This window comes from Anopheles moucheti, chromosome X (genome assembly GCF_943734755.1).
Source record: "Anopheles moucheti chromosome X, idAnoMoucSN_F20_07, whole genome shotgun sequence".
Classification (NCBI taxonomy): Eukaryota; Metazoa; Arthropoda; class Insecta; order Diptera; family Culicidae; genus Anopheles; species Anopheles moucheti.
Window position 1 is genome coordinate 13,685,204 of NC_069142.1, and position 26,740 is coordinate 13,711,943.

At 46.0% G+C, this 26,740-nt stretch overlaps 1 protein-coding gene across 1 annotated transcript; it reads left to right on the top strand.

The window, feature by feature from the left end:
* The first annotated feature begins 4,324 nt into the window (after positions 1-4,324).
* Positions 4,325-5,595, top strand: LOC128306647 (fibrinogen-like protein A). Its single transcript, XM_053044218.1, has 2 exons — positions 4,325-4,620; positions 4,689-5,595. The coding sequence occupies exons 1-2, from the start codon at positions 4,475-4,477 to the stop codon at positions 5,593-5,595; spliced, it is 1,053 nt and encodes a 350-aa protein (XP_052900178.1). The 5' UTR covers positions 4,325-4,474.
* The last annotated feature ends 21,145 nt before the right edge of the window (positions 5,596-26,740 follow it).

The window sequence follows — 26,740 nt, forward strand, 5'->3', positions numbered from 1 at the left end:
AATAATAATATTAATAATAATACTATGAATAATAAATAATGCAAGTAATTATAATTAATGAACAAGCAAGCAAATGCAAAAACACATGCAAAAAAAACACACACACACACACATACAGAAATGATCATTGATATATACATATATATATATATCTTCAACCAAAGTTAAGTTAAGTGAGAAACCAAACCCTAGAAACGAGCAAACAAATCACATGACAAACAAAAACAAAACAAAAAGGAAAGGAAGAAAAACAAAATGGAGCGAAGGAAAATTCAAAACAGGGCGACGGTGTGGCACGGAGTGGTCTAACCGGGTGTGAATGTATTGGAATCGAACGAATAATTAAGGTTTGCGCGAACGGTTGCAAAAACCCCGAACCCCGAAACGGAAAACTTGAAGTTTATTGTATTTGGCGGGTTGTTGTGGGGAAAAAGGGGAAGGGCCACCGTCGAGTGCGCGGTGTGCGTCAGGTCAGGTGAGGCCAAAACGGGAGTGTAGCCCAAAACACTCGACGGCCACGGCGCTGGATTGGTTCGGGCCCGGGCGCGAAGAAGCGAATGAGCGTGAGAGTCATAATAAAAACAAAACGTCTAAGGAAAAACCCAATCAACCCAAGATTTCCCTATTTGCATGCCGTGCTACGGGATGGATCCGAAAACACTCCCCCCTGCCACCATCATGGTGGACCCTTTTTTACTCGCCGCTGGTTGACTCGTGCACAGCTCATTAATCACGATAATGTTCGGGCACTAGACAGCACGGTGTCAGCTCCAGTGCTCGGCGATATCCACTCTCGGGTCACCCGTGTCAAGATGCGGAGGCAATCGTCGACAGGTTCGGATTTGGTGGAAGCGAAGCGTGGTTTCGTGCGAATGTTACGGATGGCATCCTTAACATGGGCACTATTTTGGGAATGGAAGCAATCGGAACCTTTTTTTTTTGGTTTAGTTTTTGGTTTGCCATTCGTAGCCGGAAGGTGAGGATTTTGGTTTTTGCAGCGAAACTTCCCGGTTGCAGGCTGGGTTACCGTTCAAGGTCAGAAAGGGATGCGAGGTCTTGTCAACCTTGCTTCAACAAAAAATACCAACCAGCCATTCAATCTAACCAGAACTCACTCAAACACCGGACATGGGGGTCTGTAAATATAGCGCCCCAAACCTCATCCTAATCGACCACTCAGATTCCATTCCAAAAAAAAAACTCCCCATCCCTACTCCAGGTGACGCTCTACACTCAAACTGTTTCAGAGTACAAAAAAATGAACCTGCGCTAGACGTTTCGCTTGGCATCATCAACACGTTTCTCGCCAGTGAAAAGCAGAGGCAAAACAGGTCCTCAAAATCCTGTATCTGGGATGGAGGGCAATCATGATTCTGCGTCTGACAGGCATGCGTCACACAAATCGGACATCTTCGCAATTTGCATGGAAATGAGCAAGCTGTCGAAATCAAACCGGAACTGCCACAGTCAGATGTGCCGTCATATGCCCATACCTCATCAGGAGCTCATTCATACGACACAAAAAGAGGTGTATGTGTGAGTGAGAGATTTTCCTTTTTTTGTTGTTCTTTCTCGTCCAAAACTGCAGTCACACACAGCGCGTATCGTACATGGTCCAAATTGGATGTACCTTCTGTCGAAGCGATGGAGTTGACACGATTGACAAAGTGCGCACCAGACAAAGCGAAAGGTGTGCTTGCATCACGGCAGGCTCACCGTACGACTATTGCCAAAACGTAAGCCAGCCGAAGTGGACAGTGGTTGGTGGTCAGTGCCAAGTGTGTCATCACCCGGAGAACGAGCATGATATTGTCACCACCGATGACAAAGGGTTCCCGACGAGCAGGAACATTATCTCATCGTGGGCTTTTACATATAGTTCTACCTTCTACGAGCAAAGCTCCGAGACACCCTTTTTCAGCAGTGAAGATAGTTGACTTCAACTTCAACTCCCCATCATCATCCGGGACGAGCGTATCATGATGTCTCGTGAGCTGCAGGTTTCATAACCTAACCAAAAAAAACAACAAGCCTCTACTGATCGTGATTATGATGGAGTGCGAATTCAATTTTGACAGCACTCGGATGCACCTGTGCACCATCGGGCAAACAGCGACCCTGCGGGGTTTGATGATTGTGAAAATACAATTTTCCTGATTCTCGCCCGGTGAAAGCGGGATGCTTGCCGTGGAAAAGTCATACACCTGCCAGGCACAACGGTGAATCGATTGCCACTCGAACGTAACCGTACGTACTGGATGCAGGTAGAACACTCGAAACGCAGGCGCTCGTTGAAACTAAAAACCCACGGCAATGGTATGACAACGGTGTCGCGTCGCCCATACCTGCTTCTACCGGAAAATGGGACGCTTGTTTGCCAGAGTCAGTGTACCCAACCAAACCCCCTGCTGGATGATGAGGTAGAATGCATTTTCCAGCTAGAGATCGTAGCCCACCAGAGCACCAGAAACAGGGGTAAGAAAAGAACCTCCTTCTCGGGAGTTTTCATCCGCGTGTGTGCGGCATGATGACGGTGGACTTTATCTTGTCTGTGATGCGAACCTTTTGAGCAACACGTTTAAGCAACAGCTCACGTCAGAAATGGAGAAGCAATGATTCATGCCCGAGCAAGACGGCTTGCTCACGGGCAATCGATCAACAAGCGACCAGCGAAAAACACGGGCCGTGGCAGTGCTTGTTTCTTCAGCCGGCGGTGCTTAAGCATCCCCAACGTCAATACCCAGGAATGATTTCGACTAAGCTTTGCTGAACGACTCACGGGCTCTCGTAAAACTGGCTCAGGGTTCATTCAATTATGACGTAACGCTGATAGGGAGGAGAGGAGTTACTTCCAGCGTTACGATTTGTTACATTGGGGGGATGTGGGGTTTTACTTTTTGTTACGTAACATACAATAAGATTACACTAAGATTCCCGCTTCACAGTATATGTATGAAAAAGTAACTTATTTTAGGGATTTTTATACAAATTCCTTGTTATCTATCTACTTGTTGATTGTTTAAAGGTCAAGTTTAATTGAGTTTTGAGTTTTCCGGCAGTTCGTGGTCTTAGCCTGCTTTAGGGGTCCTCTAAACCACCTACGGTCGAGCGCCGTCCTTAGCCAATCCATAATCCCGGTCTGTCTGGGGAACCCATCAACGGCATCCCTCTATCTTAATTTGGGCCTACCAAGCTTCTGTCCATGTGGACGACTTGAAACGGCTTTTTGAACAAGGTCGTCCGGTGTCATTCTCATGACGTGACCAGCCCACCGGGGTCCAGGCTGGTGTAATTCTCTGTAGATAGGTTCGCCGTACAACTCATAGAGTTTACCATTGTAGCGGCTCCATTGTCATTCCACACATACGAGGCCGAAAGACCTTCTGAGCATCTCTCTCTCGAACGTATCTAACAGGATTTCGTCAGTTTTGGGCAAACTCCATGTATCACAGGCGTATGTAAGTACTAGAGCTATATAAGTTCTATATACTCCCAGCTTTGTTCAAAAATTATTCACTAAATCTACTTTACCAACAAATGTATTTATACTTTCCCCATTTCCATTAGATCTGTGTTTTTTTGTAAAAAAAATTAGTCAAAAAGGTAAATGAATAATGAAAAATAACAGAGGACAACTAAGCAAAAGAAAGCTTGGTAGATTAATAAGAGAGCTATAGTACCGATACATAATTTACGTACGAATTCTTATTCTTGATAGATTACGTCGATTAGCCATTGTACTATGTAATTAATGGGGTTGCGTCCAGTGTTACGTTTTGTTACAATAGGGAGGAATGGGGTCGAAAATTGACAATTTTTGCGTTACGTAATATTTGAATGAGCCCTTACGGTGTTGCTCTCTCTCTACCACCACATCACGGACACGATTACGCTGGTTGGAAGTAAACCTTGGACTTCCCCGGCGATAAGAACCCCCTACCGCGCACCAGCAAAACAATCGTCCGGGAGGATTAGACACTGTGCGGTGCGACCCGAGACAATGCTGACCTATCGTCCATTATCAAACCGCCCGGCACTGTAGACAGTCGTCCGGTGAGGTTAAGACCCAAAGACCTTTAGTTTAATTTCTTCAGCCAACAGCACACTGCGACCACAACAAATCCTCGTGATGGGCAACCGCTCTAACGCACACCAGCGTCAACCGGTACAGTCCAGAAGTGACGGTAACAACAACGCTACCCCACCCTTCATGTGGAGATGTAATCTCTTCGCTAACATCGGTAAATCGGACGCCTCTCTGTGCAGTCGATCGGCCAATCGTTAGCAACAAGCAACGCTGTGCACACAGTTTCGATCTGTTTACGTGCTTGATTTCCGTTCCGATTCTGTGCTGAGCACAGTCGTCTTGGACAGGCAGGTCTTGGACGGTTAGTAGTGCAACGTCGCAGTCTCGCGCGGGCGATGTTTTGTGAAGAATCCGACTAACAGCAGTTGCAGTTGATCGAGTGGGACAATGGACGACAGCTCAAGAGGACATCAGATGTTGCTGCTGCTGCTACTCGCATCACTGCTAGGCAGAAATAGCGGTGCGGTGGTACCGCTTCCGCAGCAGTTGGAACAACCATCCCTGCTAGAACGTATCACAGCGCTTGAGAATAGGTATGAAGACGTCTGAAACTCTCGGCAATTCGAACGCATTCACCGCGGCAACCTATTTCGCTCAACAGACTCACGCTCCGGGACGAGGAACTCGGCAGAATGCTACAGCTGATGCTTGCCAATCAGAAAGAAATTCTCAGACAGCTACAGCAGCTTCCTTGCACCCAAACGACCTACGCAACGGACGGCATCCAGCAACCACGAACGGCACCCTTCACCAACAAGATCGACTTTGGGTTTTCGCTCACACCCGGCAACGCTTCGGTGAAGTCGGCCGCCTTCCAGGAAGTGCTCCACGCCGAAAGCTATCCGCGCAGCTGCCGCGAAATCGAGGACGGTATGTCGGGCGAGGAGACCATCTACCCGAACGCCAAACTCTCGGCACCGGGCGAACCGCTCGAGGTGTATTGCGACCAGGACTTCGAAGGTGGCGGATGGATCGTGATACAGAACCGGTTCGACGGGTTCGTCAACTTCAACCGCAGCTGGGAGAAGTACCGGGACGGGTTCGGTGACATCGGCACGGAGTACTGGCTCGGGCTGGACAAGATCCATCGGCTGACGGTAGCGGCACCGCACGAGATCGCATTCGTCGCCGAGTCGTTCCGCGGCGAACGTCGGACGGCCCGGTACACCCTGTTCGAGATCGGTGGCGAGACGGACCGGTACCGGTTGCAGAAGCTGGGCGTGTACACCGGCACGCTCGGGGACGAGTTCACCTACAACAAGGGCATGGAGTTCTCGACTTACGATCAGGACCACGATCAGTACGCGGACGTCAACTGTGCGCTCCGGACGGCGTCCGGCTGGTGGCATCGGAGCTGCACCCGCATCAACCTGAACGGTATGTACGGCAATGAGTCGGGCGTACGGTTTGCCTACTGGCTGGACTGGCTCCATCTGCAGGGATTGAAGCGAACCCGCATCATGATCCGGAAAACGTCCATGTCCAGCGCATACTCCGGCCGAGTATAGGCGTGTAAGTACCGATGTAAGCATAGTTACTACGTTACGCTAGGTTGTACAGGAATTACTTTAGACACTACACATTCTACACCAGTCTTTGTAATGAAATAAAAATTAAGCAAGTGCACTCAATAGGACGTCACTGTTCAAGAGCCTGCGGTAATAGGCGGGAACTAACCTTATTTACTGGTTCCAAAAATAAACACAGCACATCAGCAGATGTCACGACCCAACCGACTCGGAGTACCACAATCAATCTTTACGTCACAACATGCAACAACCCAACAAACAAACTTGAACGTGAAAGAGCTGCGCGCCAATTGCGTCTCCAGCGATCCAGTCAGGTGCTCGGCAACAGCCTCAACTGTATATGCCTTCGAAATATCCGTAAACTATCGTTGGCGACTCACAGGATTCCCTTCAAAATATCGCATTACGCCAGTGCTGTGCTAGTGTTCCGTAAGGTGGGAACTACTGGTACAGGGTTCGCTTCTAACTTTCCACCACACTCGCTTGTTGTTTACCCCTTCGAGTGCAAAACCGCGTAATAGCTGGCGCGCAAAAATAGAGCTGTCATATTTGTTACGCTCCAATTATTTTGCCGCTGCCACACTGAGATTTCGTGCGCTGTGCTTCCAATCGGACCCAGCGGGCGTGCGCTTGTGTGTGTTTGTTTGTTTGGTGAACTATAAAAACGATAGAGATTGGAGACGCTGCTCTGGTTCCCATTTGTTTTCAAGTGTACTGTCAAGTCGCCGCTTCCGCGTACAGGAGAAACTTTAAGCCTTTAAGCTACGCGCCCAATCGTGTACGTGTGTTTAGCGGTATAGGTGCGTTTTAATGTTAACATCCGCACCAGAAGATGGAAGGGAAAGCATCAGCGCCACCGTAACACATGTGCAACAAACTTGTTGAACGATTTCGTATGGGTGAGGGTGGCGACTCGCGAGAAAAAATAAACTTTGAATCCAATGCTGAGAGTTGCAAGCAGCTTGTGTCAGTTTGTGTTTACAACACACACACACATACACCCCAAAATACATAAATACACTCTGAACACGAAAGAACTTTTAAAGATTTTGTATTACTTTAAGCAGCCAGCAGCAATTAGAGTTGCGAAACAGATTCGTGAGCAACCTTCGCTGAAGCTGCCATCATTTGGTGATGCTCGTTAAACCCCTTTTAATACAGTCAGCACACATCCCTCCCGTGCTGTACCATATCCAACCATATAAGCACTCGTATTGCATATTATTACAATTAGTACCACCAGATTCACTTCAACATCCACTCGCTGCCGGTGATGTACTGTTTACAGCACGCTCACGCGCAGTGTTTGCAGACGGCTCGCCCGCGTGCAAATGACTTCATGCAAAATTAATTTTCATTGTAATTGGAAATTTTATTAAAACACAAACACATACCCCCCACTTTTACCCGCCCGGCCCTTTAACGCACCTCGCTCACCTGCACACCAAGGAAGCGGCCCCTGCAGCAGGGCTTGACGTTTCTGTTTTGTTTGCTCTCGCTTCTTGGGTGGTTGGGCGAATGTTTTGCTTGTTACCATTCCGGTTGGTGGCGTGATGCGGTTTTGTGTTTTGTGCAATGGGGCTGAGAAGAGCGTCTCCCAACCGTTTCGCTGCTACCCCGTGAAGGGGTGATAGGGCAGACACAAAGATCGAAATGTAAAATGCAAATGCACAAAAGCCATTCATCGCACAGCACCGTGCTGGATGCGAATGTTACACTGTGTAGATAAAGCCTATACGTTCGCCTCGGTCTCTGCGTTCGCTTTGTCGCCTAGAACTCCTTTCGAGGCTTTGCGTGTGCTCGAAAGGCAAAGAGGCGTCTCCACGTAAAGGCAAGACCGTTCTCGAGAGCCTCAGTACTTCAGGGGCGGTACGGAAAAGGAAAAACAGCACAAGCCACCCGATGTCCTGCTGTTTTGCGCTTAGTATCCCACCACGATGGCCCCAAAACCCGGCCGCTACACAAACGGCGTTGATAATTACAACAAAAAGGGGGGCATATGGAGCACCCTCCTCTTCCCCAGGACGACAGAGACACCGCCGGGGGATTTAACGAACGCGATGTGACAAAAGATTTGTATAGTGACGAGATGTGAAACATCATTGCTGATAATTGAAACCAAGCCCATTGTCACACTGGTGTTAACACGAGAAAATGCAAAACCCACTCGGGGTTTTCTTGTGCTGCATGTCATGCCAATAACGCGTCTGCTTTCGGACACTTTACAACCCACCCTCACGGCCACAACAGGCACGGGGCAGTTGCTAATTCGCTCACGATAAATCACCACAACCTCAAACGCCAACAAACGCAACGCAAAAGCGCAAGCACCTGACACTGACACGTGTTGTTACCGACAGTAAAGCTCATGGACGGTTGTGGAGCAGAACGTTACCGACCCGGCAGGCTGCAGGACGAACATCTATTTGCTCGCCCACCGAAAGCTAATTATTTCTCATCGACGGCTAAGTTTCTTGATCTCACGCACAGCCCAAACTCCTCTGGGCGCTCGTCTACATCCACGCACCGCACCCAGGTCTCGTAATGCGTAAGCAAGAAAACCGCACGAATCAATCGATTGATGGCCGAAGATTTATTTCGCACTTTCTCCCCCCCCAAACCCGGGGCCGACAATAATGATGTCTACCGACCCTCAACCATTCCATCGCGAGAGAGTAAATTTGACCCCCTAAACAGCACACTGGCGAAGGGGCGAGATGGGGGGTGGCATATATCGATCGTGTTCGATTGCCCACAGGCAAAGTTCCAGCCATTTTCGTTTGGGGTAGCCGAACCGGAGGGAAAGCGCTTGAGATATTGATAGACTAATGAGGTTGATAATCTTGACACGGCACGCACGTCAACTGCAAACAGTGCCTCCAAAACTCCCCCAAAAACCTTCGACGGTTCCCTCGTTAAGTGGGAAATTACTCAACGAGTTATAGCGAACAAATATGTATCGATCTTTTACTGTCTAATGTTGCAGGCATTCCCCATGCTGATACACTTTGTGCGATAAAGTGTGTATTATAAGCTCTAGCGATGTGGAAATGTTTCGTACAAAAGGAGCGGTACGAATCCGTTCACTCCTTGGAAAGAGCGGAACTGCTCCAAGGAGCGGTATTTGGAGCGCAAACAAAAAGAAATTGTAAAGCGAAATTGTTAAACCGCTTCGAGTAAAAAGCGGAATCGTTCCTCCTGGTTCGTTCCTTATTTTCTCAGCGCTAGTCTATAAGAGGCTTTCATTTACAGTAGTTTATAAGCTATTGTGTAATGCTGATTGCATCCATTTAGGCGCAATTGAGAAGTTTTGCTATATATGTTGCATGGAATAAGGTCTTCCTAACACGGCTCAAACTATAAATCACTCCCAAACTAAGCTCCTGCCCGACCTTCATCCAACGTTCCACCTTCCGAAACGATCACGAAACAATGCTGAAATGCACACAACGCTTCAGGCGTGTTAATAAGCGTTGAAACTTCTGAACAAAACCTTCCCCAAACCGTCGCCACGGTAAGTAGGGGGGGGTTGCAAATGGATGCATCGATCGCTCGCACCGTGCTGTGCCCGGGTGTATGCGATTAAACATTTGTGTCTTGATACGTACACCTGCTGATACGTATGCTCTGTTTTCCTTTGGCACGTGCTCAACGAGGTGTTGAGGCTTTGTGCATCCTTCATCTATTATGCGTAGGATAACCGGTGAGCACGGGCGAGCGGCGTAAGCAGTGTAGCTGGTGGCCAGAGGAAAAGATAAACGAGAGGTCAAGCAACAGTGGATGGGGAAGTGCGGGAACGGTAGACCGGCCGGGTTGAGGGAAGAGGAATCGGATGCACAACCAATACGCAGTTAATAGGAAATTAAATATTTATCTGCACGAAAACGAAATGGATCCAATTTATTGGATTCGTACACTTCGTCTCCTAGCCTACTATTCTTCCCTTGCACTATCCTACCCTTCTTTATCGCTGCCGTACCATTTGCCTTCCGATGTGATTACGCGTACAGTGCGCTGCTGTTAAGTAATGTGACACACATTTTTAAAATGTGTTTCAAAACTTTTAACATTTAAGCTTCGGTTTACCACTCATTCGCTTTTAATTGCCCAAATAACCGGAAAATAATATTCCATTTATTTTATTCTACTATTATGGCACTCACTGTACCCACCCCGTTCACTCAATTTGGGGGGAAAAAATAGCTTATATTGTGGGGACATTTTCGGTGCCATTCCCGCACACACAAAGCAATGTTATGAAGCTTCCCTTTATCGCCCAATCTCCTATCTACCCACCCCCTCCCCCCCCCCTTCTCCACCTCTCTCTCCCCCTTCCAACTCCCCGTCGGATCTTTATCAGCATCATCAAAAGGATAGTTAATTGCATTGAGTCCGAGGCCAAACGAGACCCTGTCGATGCTCGTCATCTCCACCGCTCACTCGGTTTTTTTTTCTTTTTCTCCGGTCAAGTAGCGGGGAGATAATTCCATTTGCAGCCCCCAAAACACCTCGTCCCTCCTGCCCCACCTGCCCATCGCCCTGGTGGGAGAAAGTGGCGCGAATCTGAAATCGGGAAAATGGGATCGACATAAATAATGTTGACCCAGCGGCAAACGCAACGGAACGACCTTCCAAAAACGGGGGAGTAGGAGGTGGGGTGGGGTGAGTCCAGGATCGAGGGGGAGAGAAAAATGGCGTACCCCGGGGATCCGGCGTGCGAACGTGTTGGGTGTTTGGTTGGTTTGCCTTCCCCACCATCCCCCTAACTTGCGACGTCATTCAACCCCCTTTGTGAACTGTCTCCGGTATTTTTTTGTTTTGTTTGTCCAGAGAAAAAAAAATGACAGCACCAACTTACCAACGGTCTTGAAAAAACAGTAAAATGAAACCTACAAAAAAGTATAACAACAGCCCCCGGAGGGGTTTCGGTCGGGAGGGATACCACCCAGAACACTATATCAAGGTGCAGAAGTGGATGTCGTATATGTAAATAACTTTTTCTCGCCTCATAAATAAGTCTTCCGTTCTGCCTACTCTTCGTCCTTCCCCAACCCGCCGCCATCCCTCTCAAATGGGCGACATAAAAGCTTGGCTTTTGATTCGATCGGTTCGGGCACTTTTTCCCTGTCAACCAGTGTTTGTTTTTTTGTTTCGTCTTCTTCTTTTCGGTGGGCGCACGGGAAAAGATGGAGAGGAGAAAAAAAACCGTGTCCGTTGGTCAAACTGCGCCGCGTAGGTTTTCAAGGTGTGGGAGGGTGCAAAAAACGCACACAGCAAATAGTGGGGAAGAAATGCTTTTCCCGTACCGAAAACAAATTACCCTCCATCCCACTCCAAATCGAACGAATGATGACGATCTGAAAGCCTATAAAAAGGGTAGGAGGATGGGAGGGGGGCGGCAAGTTGGGAAATGACTCCCAGCAAATATTGCATGCATTGGAAGTTGAGAATATCGAGTGTTTTCGGGGACACACCTCGAACGATTTTCTGCGGCACCCTTATCGATGGTAATTTTTCAATCGCAATCGCCGGCAGCTGATAAATAGACACTCGACACTCGGGGTGCGTTCTTACAAATGGACATAGTGGAGTGTGCCAAGGTCCCAAGTTTTATCGTTTGCCGTTTGACGAGAAATCAATAAAAGAATGTGCGCCGTAGTAAGAAATTTTAGCCAATGCGATTTTGATTGTCTTCGAAATTCCTCCAATAATATGGCACAATGTATTAGATTTTAAACCGCCCGTAACTAACGCTAACTGAACCCTTTTTTGTACGCTTAGTATTGCCAACCACACATTTTAACAACAATAGAAATCACTAAGCGAAAACCACTCCCTCCCATATGCGACCGACCCTAATGCAATCATCAGCCTGTAATTGGAACCGGACGATCATTGCGGTCTGTCACATCACTACCCTTTCGCACCCCCCTTTTTTTTTTTTTTTTTGATCGTGCAGGTTTTCCCGGGTCTTCTTCCACGCTGCAAAGCTTGCTTTCTTCTTACCTCTATTTACAACCACCCCTATCTGCATTCCTCACACCCCTTGCACAGCGCTCGTTTCGTTTAACGCCAGCGCAGTTAATTTGCACCATCGTTTAGGTGAAACGAAGCGGCAAAACATGATGCGAAATCTTGATTTGATTTCACCACCTCCCTTCCCTAACCCCCCCCCCCCCCCTCCTCATCCTCACCCTTCCATCTATTTACTTCATTTCTTCCCTTCTTATCGAAGCACTTCCCTTATTTAACCGACCACATCTACCTACGTAAGGGTGTTTTTGTTTCAGCAAAAGGAAAGCGAGATAAAAAAGCGGCAGAGAGGCGAGCCCCTTTTTATCACAGCGGTGGGAGGAATGATGATGAGGAGCAAATGCAAACCCAGACCCAGACAATCGGGTTCATTCCACCGTAGGAGAATGATGCGGATTATCCTTCCATCGAGGTAGTACCAGTGAAGGAACGTGTTGTTTTTCTTATTGTTGTCTTTCTTTCTGCCCTCCCTTTTATGGTCTTTTTCTCCATTTTGTTTCCACGCTACAATTACGCAGGCGAGCAGTAATAGCTTAATGTGTCCTACTATTGGGCGTGATGATTGTGTATTTGTGTGTGTGCGTGTGTTTGACTTTAGGCTGTGTTTACATTTCATTTCCTCCGTTGCCAAAAAAAAAATGAAACATCCCGACGATGCGGGACCCATGGCACGAACGGGCGGCAGTGTGGGCCCCATTTACCGAGTCCATTTCCGGGTCAATTTAGTCAACGAACGGTCGGCGGGTCGAACGCTGACCGAAATGGCGATGGAATTGGTTGAGATTAGCCGTCCTTTCGGGGTTTTTTTTCCATTTCGCACGCCAGCGTCACCGAACACACCAGCATCCAAATGTCAAGGTGATGGTCAGATATGGAGCGCAGCGCCACGCACACATCCACGCGACCATCAGTTATGACGGTGGAAAATTGTGCAGGAAATCGTCGAACGAGGGCCAAATTGTGTGAGCAAGATGCGGCACCAAAATCAATAAACTTCACAGAAGGAAGCAGCGTTGAAAAACGAGGAATGTGAAAGAGGGGGAAAGAAACAAAGCCCATTGCAGGATATAACCCAGGATAACCCTTTTTCGAGTTATTCCTGTCGACTAACCTTATCCTGCACATGTCTTCGAGTTCCTTTCCTGCTATTAAATTGTTCAAAACGTTCCAGTTGCGAGACGTCACTGGAAAAATATCTTGCAAGACGGCCAACAACTCCACTTTTCTTCCATTGCCTGCCCTACATAGCAACCCCTTGCCAGCTTCTTCCGTCTTCCTCTTCACGGTACACACCCAGCTGATTAGTGGCGAACGAAGAAAGAACACCCTATAAATGTAAGGTAAGCAGTCGTAATCCTCTTAGCATCGCTCGTGAAAAGTTAAAATCGATAACACCCCCACCGACCGATAGCGTTCACCCCGCCACAGAACGACGAGGGCGGTCTTCACCTGATCATGCAAACCAACCACCGTGCAGCGCTCGTGCTGAAACGGAGAAAAGAAAGTAAAAATTGAGCATAAGGCAACAAAAAAGCAGGGCTTCGGGGAACCGACAACCGAACGCTTTGGATGCTGAATGACGTTAAAAATAATTAAACTTCACTTGCAGCTTCGCACCGGCACCGTCTCTATCTCGGTGTCCGCGAGGCTTGAACGGTGGGGGCCGTGTTTCTTTAAAGACAATATTTTTCACACTGTGCCCGTAGCTCACATTTTGCTTTCACACTTCCGCACCGGCGCTCGTTCCTACCTGCTGCCGAACAAACTATAAATTCCAGTGCCCTTCATTCAACGCTATGGTTGACACGGTTTTCACTGCCTTTGGGGGTCGAGCCACAAATAGTTCCGCTTTGTCCTGTTTGTTTCCAGCGAAGATACTGTTCCCCCCGGGTAAAAGTGTTTCTGTTGCCAACAGGGCAAGGTCTGCTGGCTTAGGGGAGAACTCAGTAAAGCGTCTTTTAAGTGTAGCATTGGCTTTTTTTTAATTTCTGAATTTAATACTGCGATCAAATGGTTTGAAATACAATTTAAAAATAACAAAAACCCGGTTCCAATACACATTTCCTTTCATGGCTACATTGCCGGAGTAGCATGGAGACGCATGGTAATTTTTAACAAATGGAACTATTACTTATTTCAAGTCAGTTACTAATTATAATTTTTCCTAATTTTTTTTTCCTAATTTATAATTTTTACTAATTGTTATGATAAAAAATATCTTAAGATTTGCATGAAATAACTCTACACATTGGTAATCAAATTCATTTCGTGTAAGTAAAATAGTTTCCCTTCAAATGGAGACGCCCAGTTACCCATCGACACATGGAGACGCATGGTAATTTTTAACAAATTTGAGCATTATTTATTTCTAATCAGTTTAACTAATTTATCCCCGATAAAAACCTTTTAATTTTGCATTAAATAACTCTATCCATTGATAATCACGTTCATTTCATGCAAGTAAAATAGTTTCCCTTCAAATTGAGACTGAGATTCTAGTTAAACTGCTATGAAAAAAATCTTTTAATTGTGCATGAAATAACTCTATCCATTAATATTCACATTCACTTCATGCAAATAAACAAGATTCCCTTCAAATAGAGACGCCTATTTACCCATCGACACATGGAGACGCATGGCAATTTTTAACAAATTGAAGCATTATTTATTTCTAGTCAGTTTAACTAATTTAACCCCGATAAACTGTTATGCAAAAAAATCCTTTTAATTTTGCATGAAATAAGTCTATCCATTGATATTCACATTCATTTCATGCAAGTAAAAAAGTTTCTCTTCAAATGGAGACGCATGGTAAGTTTTAACAAATGGAAGTTTTATTTATTTCTAGTCAGATTAACGAGAAAGAGTTAAACTGTTATGAAAAAAATATCGTTTAATTTTGCATGAAATAACTCTACACATTGATAATCAAAATCATTTCATGCGAGTTAAAAAGTTTCTCTTCAAATGGAGACGCCTAGTTACCCATCGCCACATGGAGACGCATGGTAGCTTACGCTTTAACCCCTTCCAAACAAACCCATCCATTCGCTGGTAAACACGTCTGGGTGAATGTTTTTCACCCGCACAAACGCACAGCCGCATGCAAAACAACGTGACCATCGCGGAAAAGGACGACCGTGCTCGGTACCGAATACAGGTGCAAATTCCTTCATTCACCGTGAGCTTTGTGCCTTTGCGTATCGACGGTTAGCATCGATGCACGTCGGCATTCGAGGCATTCCGGCGGACATTCTCCAAGCGCGTCCCAACGCTTCGCACCGCAACGTGCGCCGGGTACGTGGGTCGGTTTGCGTACCGTCTGGAGAAATTCCCATCAGCCCGGGCAATAGCGCTGGCAAACATTCCGTCCGGAATCATCCTAGCGAAAGTCACCTGCAAAACATGAGAATCAGCAACCGCCACTGCTCATCCGATATTAGTACTATTACCCATCGTGTCCTCTCATTCTTTCATAATCGCTCTCTCTCTCTCTCTCTCTTTCTCTTTCTTTATCTCTCCCATACACACACATGCATATAGCTATTGTATCCACCATTCCCCTACAGAATGGGTACAGAAGCTCGCGAACAATTCAACCAGCCGGAAATGGGCACCGGGAACAGGTTCGGCATAAAGCAAGCGGTCCAAATTAAAGTGACGATTTGCTGTTCGTTTTCTCCACTCAGCGTCTCGGAGACGCCTTTACTACGCCATTGCTTCGGAGGCTAATAAATAACCCTTCTTCAGGCATGTTTTGATGGTCACAAAGGCCCATCTGCTGGAGAGCGTTGGAAGATAAATACAACCAATAAAGAACCTACAACGGAATCGAAGGTTCCTTCGCGCTGAAGGTATAGGAGTACGTGTGCTTCTAATGATCAATAAAGGTCCCTTGAAAAACACAAATTACCTTTTGCGGTCTGCTCGTGCTGGTTTTATGTTTTCTTATTCAACTCTTTCTTTGTATTTCCTTCCCAAAAAAGTAATAGAAACATCCCAGCGTGGGCCTCTGCGTTGCAAACAAAGCATTCTCACTGCTCGTGCAGGTTCCAACAACATGGACAACAATAACAGAACCAGCGAGAACATGGCGCGGAAGGTATGGAGAAATTAGACGCCACCAGAGAAAAGACAAAGCCTCTACCGTGCAACAAACATAATCAAACCAAAGAGCAAACAGAGCAACATAACGCTTGCCATTGAACATAAATATGTATACATTAGATAGCCTGCCCGCTGTTACGTGTAGCAAACATCATTTCCTCGAGAGCGAACCGATGGCGAAAGGTGCCAACAAGGAACGGGGGGACACGGACCGAGACGGAACGGGTTTATGCCATTTACATTTCGTTTAAGGTTGGCACCCTTCAAATTTACATTCCCCGGCAACAGCAACAAAACAACAAAAACAAAACAAAAAAACTCCTCCCCCTGCAAGATTGTGAAAATAAATTAGAAAATAAAATAAAACACCACATCGGGCTTTATTAGCATGCGAAGCGGACACCGGTACGGCCGGTTGATTTTGGGTTTTCTTACCCCGTACCAAACCCATGCACAGCACGGACGCCTGGGGATTTTCTTTTCCCCGCCCCAGGTCTAATGCTCTTTTTCTTTACGTACATATCTGGAAGCATTTTGCACATCCCCCAACGACCTTTCGGCCAATCGTTGGCGAACATTAGCGTGTGACTTTCTGCGAGATAGCTGACTTTTTAAGTGTACTAACGCATTGCGATATCAAACTGTTTGCGTTCGAGTAAAAATTAAAAAACGAAATAATAAAAACATCGCGAAAAGTTTCATTTCTCATTGCGTTAAAGGAACTTTTGTGCTTCAAAAAAACAGGACTTTGCAATTACGCATGAAGAGAATCCAATTGTTCGGTAAATTCAACTACAATAGGTAAATAAACATCAACTGAGTTATTAGTGTAGGCGAAAAATCAAACAAACTAATTTGGAAGTTGAAGATATAGGAGTATAAAAAGCTAGCAACAGTATCAACCTAGAAACCTACCCTACCCTCGAACAAGCCCTAAACCTCTAAAGGTAGTAAATAAGAAAGGGAAGTTGTTATAATTACAGAAAAAAGAAAAAAAGAGCAATGAAGTGTGCATAATTTCTTATAAACTTCTAGTTATTAGCAATTAACTATTAAAATTCAATAATTTCTCAAGAATCTTTAGCCTATCATCGGAAATTTTTCTGTAAAAATCCCGTTACTCACCATATCGAAAATGCCATAATGCAATGTATATCTCAAATTACTCGCCCAGTTTTTCGACCAAAATATAAATTTGTCAAACTCAAATCCTTTAAAATATAATAATATAAATTTATCTAACTTAGTCAACATCTGTAGACTATTTGTTTTATTACATACGATCTGTTACGGTGAATTGAGCTGGTTACGAAAGAAAAATAGCAATCGCACTGTTTCACATTTCCTTCCCCCCCGGTCCTTCATGAACCTATCCAATCATCCGATTGGGAATGATTGCAATTCAATTTCACCGAAATCAAAATGCAAATATGCAGCGAAATGGTTGGAAATTGATCGAAATCGGTCCGGTACGATTGCACGAGCACCGAGAATGAAGGTACGATGAGGGGGGGGGTTTGCACTTGCCACAGATAGCAGCAGGGGTTCAATTTTATGCTCCGTTCTATCTATCAGCATACATTACTGCTCCGCCCGGTGATCGTTTCCACCGGCGCGAAAGCCAATCGGAAACGCAAACGCAACCACCGAGCGCATGCGACACAGCAAGACGCAGCGGACCAAGGCATCTGCATCGCTTTTTAAACGAGCTCAAATAAAATGGTCGCCCCTGTCACTGCACTCGGTAATGGCGCATACGAAAGCATCGAGCGACGGTACAGGGACGGTTGATTTCATTAGCACCAGGGTTCACACACTGCATTACAGACTCCGACGTAAGTGGTGCACAATGAGCGTTTCCAGACAGGCGATATGGACGTAGCGAAGCAGCTGCTAAACGGTGGCCAGGGAACCGCCGTTGGGCTGCTTGATACGGTTGACAGATGGTTGACGAATGGAAGCGTAACAAGTCACTCTTACATGACACTAAACATGACAGTGTGCATCGAAGTTGACAGTCATTCGAGTGACATTTATTTTTTTATGATGATGTTGACACACTGCTCAACTGTCAAATTTATTCCTGTACACCCTGTACGCGCGCACCGAAATCGCTTTTTCCAGAGTATGGATTCCAGAGTATGGAATTTGAACAACATTGTTTAATTTTTCTACAGCACTACTTTCAATTCACCCACTAGGATTTTGTTGAAAACCGGGCCAGTAACGTGGACCCAGTTGACAAGCACTCGTACCAGCGCGTCATCGCACCTGCCTCGAGCACGTAGCCGTTCATCGAGCGTTGATGACGTGGGTAAAAGTTAAAACCACCCACGCCCCCCCAACTTCCGGTGGCACATCTTCTGTGCACCGGTCGGCACCTGATGCCAGCGAGCATTAATTTCCACCCGCCTTCCCAAAGCGAAAAACCCTGCCCAGTCCATTCCGGCACCCCCCCCATACACAAGCGACTAAACTGCAAAAGCTCAAAATAATGACCAGCGCCGTGATGGGAAAGCCACACAATGGAGAGATGTTGGCGGTTAGGTGAAGCGGGAGATGCAAATTTTCATCTTCCATCTTCCAACAACAACAACGAAAAAAGCCACACTCACACACACACACCCAACCCCGTGCTGTGGTGTGTGTGTGTGTTGTGTGCTGTACGCAGTGAGGTCAGCTCGAGGAACTGCTTGAAGCATCCTATCAAAGGCACGCCAACTGCTAATGCTTTCCATTTTCAAGATGCGGCCCACCTTGCCCCTTATCGTCCCTTGCCTGCCCGCCCGCCATCGATAAGCAATGTGTCAAGTGGTCGCACTAATTGCTTCTGGGCTGATACATTTAATTATGCTAAAACACAGCAGCGACTCACATCCTAATGGGCGCCACACCGTGGGCTGATTTCAATCGGCTGCCGTAAAACAGTGCAGCAGCGCGGGGGGAAAAAAAGCAATGCCCAACAATGTCCACAGGTGCTACACGGTGCCGCAGCATCAGTTGATGCGGTTAATGATACTTCTGCGGAAGGGAAACATTACCACTTGGAGCTAATTGTTCATGGCATGCGAAGACTTTGAAGCATACCAGAGGGTATTGAGACACTATGATTCTGTGTCTTTGATGACTTGATGCTATTTTTAAACTTTCTTTGAAGAAAATCACATCCAGACTCTGAACTGATGACCCATGCAATTCCGTCTTTATCGTATTCGCACAGCAAAGTTCGCCGAAATCTGGAAGAGTAGTGCAAAAGGTAGACTATTCGGTCTCGAGAGGTCCAGAGGTGTTCGAGGTCGAAATGTTTTCTACTACGTGTTGGAAGACTGATGGACAGTCATATTCAGACAACGGAGATATCCACTGTCGCTGATTTTGACAACGAAATCGAGGGTCTCGAGGTAGCTATCAGGTATATTGAGGTGGCTTGTGTTAAAAAGTTCAAAACGAGAAGAGGACTTCTGACTGATCACGAATTTATTTCACAGATGCCTTCACCTAGGGTAGTTCCCCGGGAACTCCGGGTAGTGTCTACAGCGGGGCCTTGAGATGTAGGAAGCTGTAGGTTCTTGCCAGGCCCCTCAACAATTCAACTCTAAAATCCGTTGAGTCCTGCTAAGTAAGGAAGGCCGTAATAGTGCTTGTCGTTCCAAGCATTTAAGTAGACCATATCAAGGATCCAACCGGGGCAGAAGCTTGAAATTCCTGTGACTAGTTGTTTTGAACACTATTGACTGTGCACCACCTCCGCAGTCATGAGAATCCAATGCAACATTGGGAAAAAGCGCGGCCCATTGAGCCGTATCTCCAGTATCTGGTTAGTGAGTTCTCTTTATGGACTAGTTATCCGGAGTCTTACTCACGCAACTACGACCTTGATCAGCATGAAGCGAAGTGCGAAGATTACTGTTGTGAGTCTTAGGTCAAGGTGTCATGACCGAGCTAACACACATCCCTGAGTAGGGAGGGATTACTGAACCGAGATAAGCGTCCTTCTTATTTCTCTGAAGTTGACTACCTAAAGTCCTCACAGTTATCTCCACAGCTTCGTTTGACACATCCTGGATGGTCAACGTCCAAAAGTCAACAGTGGTAGTTGATTGGTGTATTGTGCGGCAAGTATACAAATCGGTATCCACGTCAGATGAACGCTGTCGGTGCGCTCTTTGAGCAATTCGACTCTCGACTGTCATCAGCTCAGGAGTGCGCCACGTGGGCAAACTCGCTACTATAGCAGCAGCCTCGTGAGGTATGAGAAGGGTGACTTTTAAGCATGGAGGTTTAGCCACCTTTCATCCTCTAGTCTATACACGATCAACTCGAACGCCAAGACATCTAAGCAATGCTCACGGCGCGGCGCCGTAAAGGTTTTGTTAGCTTCTCAGTAAGGACAAATGTGCCCAGAAGGCGTAAATGTCTTAACGGACCATCCGGCTTAGGATCTGAGACTTGAGGAGTTATTAGTCCGTAGGCACTTCCCGTTCCCTGACTTTGATGGTTCCTGCTGGAGCAGGCTTCCCTGGCAAGCAAGAGAGTCCTCTATGAAGATGCTCTCCTCTGAAGATTTCCTCTCCAAAAAAGAAAGAAAGGATAGTTCCCCGATACATGAAAATGTGCCTTGTTAATGTCTATTAGTGATGCGTGGGTCGACCCGAGTCTACAAGGGTTGAAGCCATCTGTAAGCTTCCCGAGTACGTCGGAGTGACTCTGACTCGTGAGTCCAATATTAGGAATTGTAAGAGAGTTTCTTGTGGACTGCTTCAGACACTAAGAATCAATACAACACATTGCAGATATTAAAAATTGTGAGTTGATGTTTGTCATAAAACAAATGTCTCGTCATAATAACGATTCTGCGTAAACCATTTTTCAATTGAGCCGTTTAGCAATTAACAACAAGGTACAAATACTGCTTTAGCACCAGCACATCAACTGACTGAGGCAAAAGTCCTCGCTGACGTGCAACGATACGCTTCGTTGTGATAGGTTCAAGGAAAACGTCACGGTACCGTGGCAACGTCTACCATCAGCACGGACGACCACCGTCAAATCCGATTCTCACCAACGGCGCAGAAAGGTGGAACACATCCACACATCTCGACGACAACCTGCGGAACAATTTCGCACAGCTTCTGCGAGCGGGCGATTTAGCATCATGGCTTCTTATGATCATCACCCTAGCCCGCGCCTGCACCGTCTGCCGCATTGCCGACGAGTCGCCAAGTTTTGTAAATATCGTTTCTTGTTTGAGTTGACCTTTCCTCTACCATTGCACTAACACACATCGTCTGCTCATGTCGAATCGGTCTAGTGTTAGGATGCGGCCGGGTATCGGGATGCTGGGTGACGGGAGAAGGAACGGGAGACTTTTCTCTTTCTTTATTAGTACCGGCCTATTCTTAGCCCCGGGAGGATGACGGGTTGGGGCCGGTAAGCGGGAGAAGAGCCACACGAACGGGGTGGGGAGCAGGTGAAGGGTATAATTCAATTTCGGGCACTCTCGCACTCGCACATCGCGCGCCTAACAGCTAGCGCGCAATCACAATTTCTTTTATGTCGGTTAAGGGAAAGCAAACGCAATACGTGGAAAGATGCCATTGCGGGAGCTCACAATAAAACGCGCACATCGCCACACATCACGATGCCGGAGTATACCGAGGCGCGCGGCAAAAATGATCGATCGAGACTCGAGGGCGAAGATGAAACGAGCGCATTTGCGCCCGGCAACTCCTAAACGAGTAGCTATTTTTGTGCAAATGTTACGAAAAATAAACAAGCATTGGAAAAATACTGTTTCATCGGGCGGTGCTGTTCTACAAGTCAATTTAATTTAAATTATCGTTTCATTCTGCAATACCTAGCAGCTCCTGTTTTTAACCACTTCCATCGGTTTGTTCCGCAAAATATGTTACATACTGTCAGTCGCTAACTTTAACTGTCCAGAAAACACAGAAAGAATCGAATTCTTATGATATTCTAAATGTAAAAGAACGTCACCCATATTTTGGGTGACGCGAACCGAAACATTCCTCGTCACCCATATGTAGGTACGTGCGAAACAAAAAAAAACAATGAAATCGAACCCCCCCATTTGGAATTCGCTCGTTTGCACCTACTTCCAGGACGAGGTCGTTTATTTCTCTATTTCGTTAGTCGCTCCACCGCCAGAGTTCAACGGCATCACCGAAAACAACTCAACAGTTCTAACAGCACAATAGTGTGTGGGCGTTGAACACGAGCAGTTGAATGGTGACATGCAGTAACGATTTTATTTTATCTTCCATCCAACAAGTGGTGACTTTGCCTCAACGGATCATGGATGTTGGGAACAAAAAACTTTTTTTCACACCCCACCGGTACACCGGTTTTGCTACGGAGGGAAGTTGGAAAAATTCGTATCCCTTGCCGTTACTTCAACTTGATTATGTGCTCTAAGTTGATTCCTTCTTTTTGTGGCCCTTCCCATTTGCTTCAAAACTATGTACTTTATCTGATTATGTTTCCTTACTATGCGTACAAATTGATTCCCTTCCTGCGCTCGGTTTGTGTCTCGCCTGAAAGGAAAAAAAAAAGAAGTTTTGTTGAAGTTAACGCCACCATTCAAACTTTCACTATTCTAAGATCAGCGCACTTCATAAATTATTCACCGCAACGCAGCACCACTACAGAAAAATTGACCAATCGACACCAGGCAATCATAAAACAAAACAACCACCACAATAAGTCCGATTCGGGCACACCCCCACCAATGGAAAGCTCAATCACAACAAAACAAAACCCAAATACGCTCACCATGCTGCACCACCCCCCCACCCCCTGCAAAGGGAAAATGAATTACACATAATTAATGGTAAAATATGATCATCATTAAAAATAATTATTTCCCCATTGAGGATTGGCCTTCTTCACCTTTCGGCTGCGTGCAAAACGGACCGAGGAGAAGGTCGGATCGGAACGAGGAAAATGAGCAAATAAATAAAGAAAAACTAAACCACCAGCACCATCAGCGGTGCGCTGGTTCCCGGTTTTGCAGGTGGGAAAACCCTGTGCTGCTGGATTTATGTCGCTCGGTACGGGTGTTTTGGCCGCGAGGATAGACACTTGGGGGTGGAATACGCCAAGACGCTCTGGCCCGGTTTGTTCACCGGCAACTGCTTGTGTTCGTCCACAAGGACGTGCGACTTCATGAATCATGTCGCATCCTATAAATCTTACCATCTCGTTGGCGTTTCGCTCTAGCGAATCCGTAGCATGGAGTGGAGGAGCTCGTGGTGGTAAGATTTCTATTAGATACTTTTGTTTTGTGTGTCTCTTTCATATGATAAATTAAAGGACCTGAGCAGAGGAGCAGATATGAATGGTATGGCTTATGTCTAGGGTGACAGTTAGAAGAAAGTGATTGATTTAAGGAGAATCTTTTCTAATGTTTAGTATTCGCTACAACTAGTGTCATTTTAGTCACAGGTTTAGGAGATTTGGCAATAAGGCATACGGCAGGTGTTTCTAATCCTTATCTCATAACCTGTTCTCAAAAGAAGTCCAACACAGGTGGCCTCAAATTACAGGTGATTTGAGTGGAGATGACTATGGGCTCTGCCATCAGTGTACACCGGGAAGTCTCTCGAAGGTTCCAGAAACTCTCCTAGGTAACTCCCGGTCAAGCATAGCGATAACATGTCCAAGCTAAAGATGCTTGATTTCGTAGTCACTCAAGACCTTTGGGGTTTCAGTACTCAACATGCTTCAAGGAATTTTCTGACTACGGAATACTCTAGGACCATAATGTATTAAACTTAATGAAATCAAATTGAACTCCATAAATCTTTTGAATCTGGTTTCAAAGATTAAAAATAAAAATAGACACTTCATTAAAGCCCTCCTCATTGGAATTCGCTTCAGTTGTTTGGCACCTTTCTTGCTTTATCTCCAAAATTGTTTTCCTACATTATGGATCGAACTCTTCAAATGTTAAGCATCACTTGCTTTGAAACCCACAGATGCTCAAGACGTACAGTCCTCTATCTAGTTCACCGCTATCTGTGATCAACTTCTTATTATTATTTTCATTGAGTAAGGCACTTCTGTTATATTCCACGGAACATCCACTCCCCTTTTGTTTTTTAACTCACCGGATCACCGGATTCAGGCATCCGAAAACTTTCTGTCAAGAACATCATCGTGGTCACCAACATGCTTGATACCAGTTTCAAGCTTCGTTCTTCTTTCTCTGCACAACATCCTCAAGAGGTCCTGCCATGTTTGGCTTTATGGGTAGGACTTCATTTGGTTTGGAGGACTGGTCCGGATGGGATTTCAGACCGATCCTGTCGTTACGAAAACAAGGCCGGAGTATCACATGGCAGTGTCTTACGACCGCTCTTGCATAACTGTTCTACGACGGATGTTCCATCACTCGATAATAATACTCAGCTATCTCTTTATGCTGATGATACCGCCATCTTATAGCAGCAGAAATATCTGGTTTGTTTATATGGTTTAAATAATATTTTAAAAATGCATCACCGACCGGAATACATCATCGAGCTGCTCCATTAGATATGTATAGATAAATCACAACGAAGAAATTATATTAATCAATGTGAGAACTCCGTAGAAGTAAAACAATGATAACACAAAAAAAGAACAAAACACACCCCCCGATAATCATTCATCCCAACTGATTCACCAAATCGCATTGGCTACATGTAATTTAATTTTCCCAACCCACCCTACGTTCGGTAGATGCATCCGTGGCAGGGTTTCGGCAAATCCGTCTTCCAATTTGTCTGTTGCGCTCGGTGCACAAACGATTTCACGCTGACAAACGGTTTTATTTATGTCTTTTTGTTGGCCATTTTTAAAAAGGACGAATCCTGCCCCCCCTTGCTCGGTAAGGCAAAAAGGAAAACCAAAACACCAAACGCGAGGACAACTATACCGGATGGTGTAGGCGACATATCAACGACGGTACGCGAAGCTTAGAAATTAAAACGCGAAGTTGAGGCGAACATGGCGCACAACATGGCGCATCGGAAGAATATCCAGCAAACCAGCAACAGTAAAAATGGTGGTCCCGATGGTTCTGCAAAACCATGAAGCAAGCCACTAAAAAGCCAAGGAAAGCATCGGGCAGACAAGCGGCACGGGACCCAGCGTATAAGATAAAGTAATATCAGACGGTCATCATCCCTCCGAACCCTGACCCTGCAATACCTTATCCCTTTTCGGGTAGCACGTCCAGTTTCGGGGGTGGCTTTTTCCCTCTTGTTTTTCCTCTTTTTTTTTGGTACTTGTTGTAGCCATTTCCTTTACGGTACACTGGAGAGCGCACACAAATTGCAAATACCACACCACAATATCGCGTAAAAGTGTGAACCACCATTGCAGGGCAGATGGCTGGATGGTTGGATGCGATGGCCTCTTTCGCCCCCTTCATTAGGGACACATTAATTTCCACGAGCTGTCACTGCTTTGCTGCTGCTCATTGCTGGCGCGTAGTGTCAGCGCAGTTTTGCGATGTGTTTGGTGGAATTTATACATCTCGCACTTGCACTTGCGACTGGGAACGAATAATGGAGCCGCAAGGAGGAGATATTTTGGAAAATTTATTTACGAAACAAAACAACGAAAAAAAAAGAAAGCAATAATGTTAACGCTGTTAAGGCAGAGCGAAATTGGTCGCATGGTTATGTGTGTGAGGCTTCAATAAAATAAACCAGCAAACCGATTGAAATGATGCTAACGAAAGAGCCCTGTAACGTGACACTGTCTCCCGGACATGTCTTTTCCCTCGCCCAGCTGGCAACGTGCCAAACCATCCCATTGCAGCAGCTGTGCGGGAAAATAAAAGGAAAAAAACAAAACGAGAAGCAAATTAAATGTAACGCGAGCTTAAGATTGAAACCGAGCGAAAATGAAAACCCCATTGTGCCACCGGTGCCCAGATGTTACGTTACGCGGGCCGGGAAAATTGTAGGAATTATCGCGTCGAGCAAACCGTCCATCCGACCCGGTCCTGCAAAAAAAAACCCGGGTTTCGCTTCATTTCGTTCGAATGGCGCGACGCGGATGAAACGCGATAATGAAATAGCAATGTAACCCAATCTCGCGCGACCTCACCATTTATGCCGGGTCTGTTACGGTTTTGATGGTTTATCTTCGATGTGTGTAACACTCGAGAACCACTCGAAGCCGCTACGGCCAGAAAGTCAATCGCTTTTTACCAACGATTTTCGCCGTGCATCGAAAGGAAGCGATCGGACACGTATCGACCATTCTTTGCTCTTTTTTTCTTTTCAAATATATGTGTATATACATGTAAATGTCTCTCTCTCTCTCTCTTTCTCTTTCACTCTCTCTCTCTCTCTCTCTCTCTCTCTCTCTCTCTCTCTCTCTCTCTCTCTCTCTCTCTCTCTCTCTCTCTCTCTCTCTCTCTCTCGATCGACTCCTATACTCATACGGTGTAACACTTCAACCAACCGGCCAGTCGACAGGAGCCGGAACGAGTCACTTAGTGCATGGATACCTACCCCCCCACACAACCACTTTTAGGGGTGGATTTTTTTTTGGTTTCGCAATGAAAATACGCACGCACGCATAAGTGTTCTCGTGTGAAGCGAAGAAAAAAAAAGCCAAAAATGGGGGAAAAAAAAACTCAAATTTGAAATCGATAAAAAGGGGTTCTCCAAGGCATCCAAACAACACTGCGCGAGAGAGACCGTGGTGGCTCGATCCGGCAAACAGTGAAAAGTATATTTACACTGGCATGTTTCATCTCGAACTTCAATCTGGTTTTGAAGTTGTTTTCTAATTCTTCGCTGCTTCGTATTTCCTTTCGGTACGGACATGCTGTAGCACGACTTGAAGTTTGTTGTTTCGGGGGTTTCTCTTATTTTAAAAACGCGCACTTCAGCAGAAACGATGTAACGCGTGTAAGGATGGCTTGCGACGCGTTGTGATGCAAGCAAGTGTTCTCGAGTGTCTA

What these genes read in the sequence shown, in the direction of transcription:
- LOC128306647 (XM_053044218.1), top strand. Translation starts at nt 4,475, where the DNA reads ATGGACGACAGCTCAAGAGGACATCAGATGTTGCTGCTGCTGCTACTC. An exon ending in ATCACAGCGCTTGAGAATAG is followed by an intron (nt 4,621 to 4,688) that starts GTATGAAGACGT and finishes TTCGCTCAACAG; the next exon opens with ACTCACGCTCCGGGACGAGG.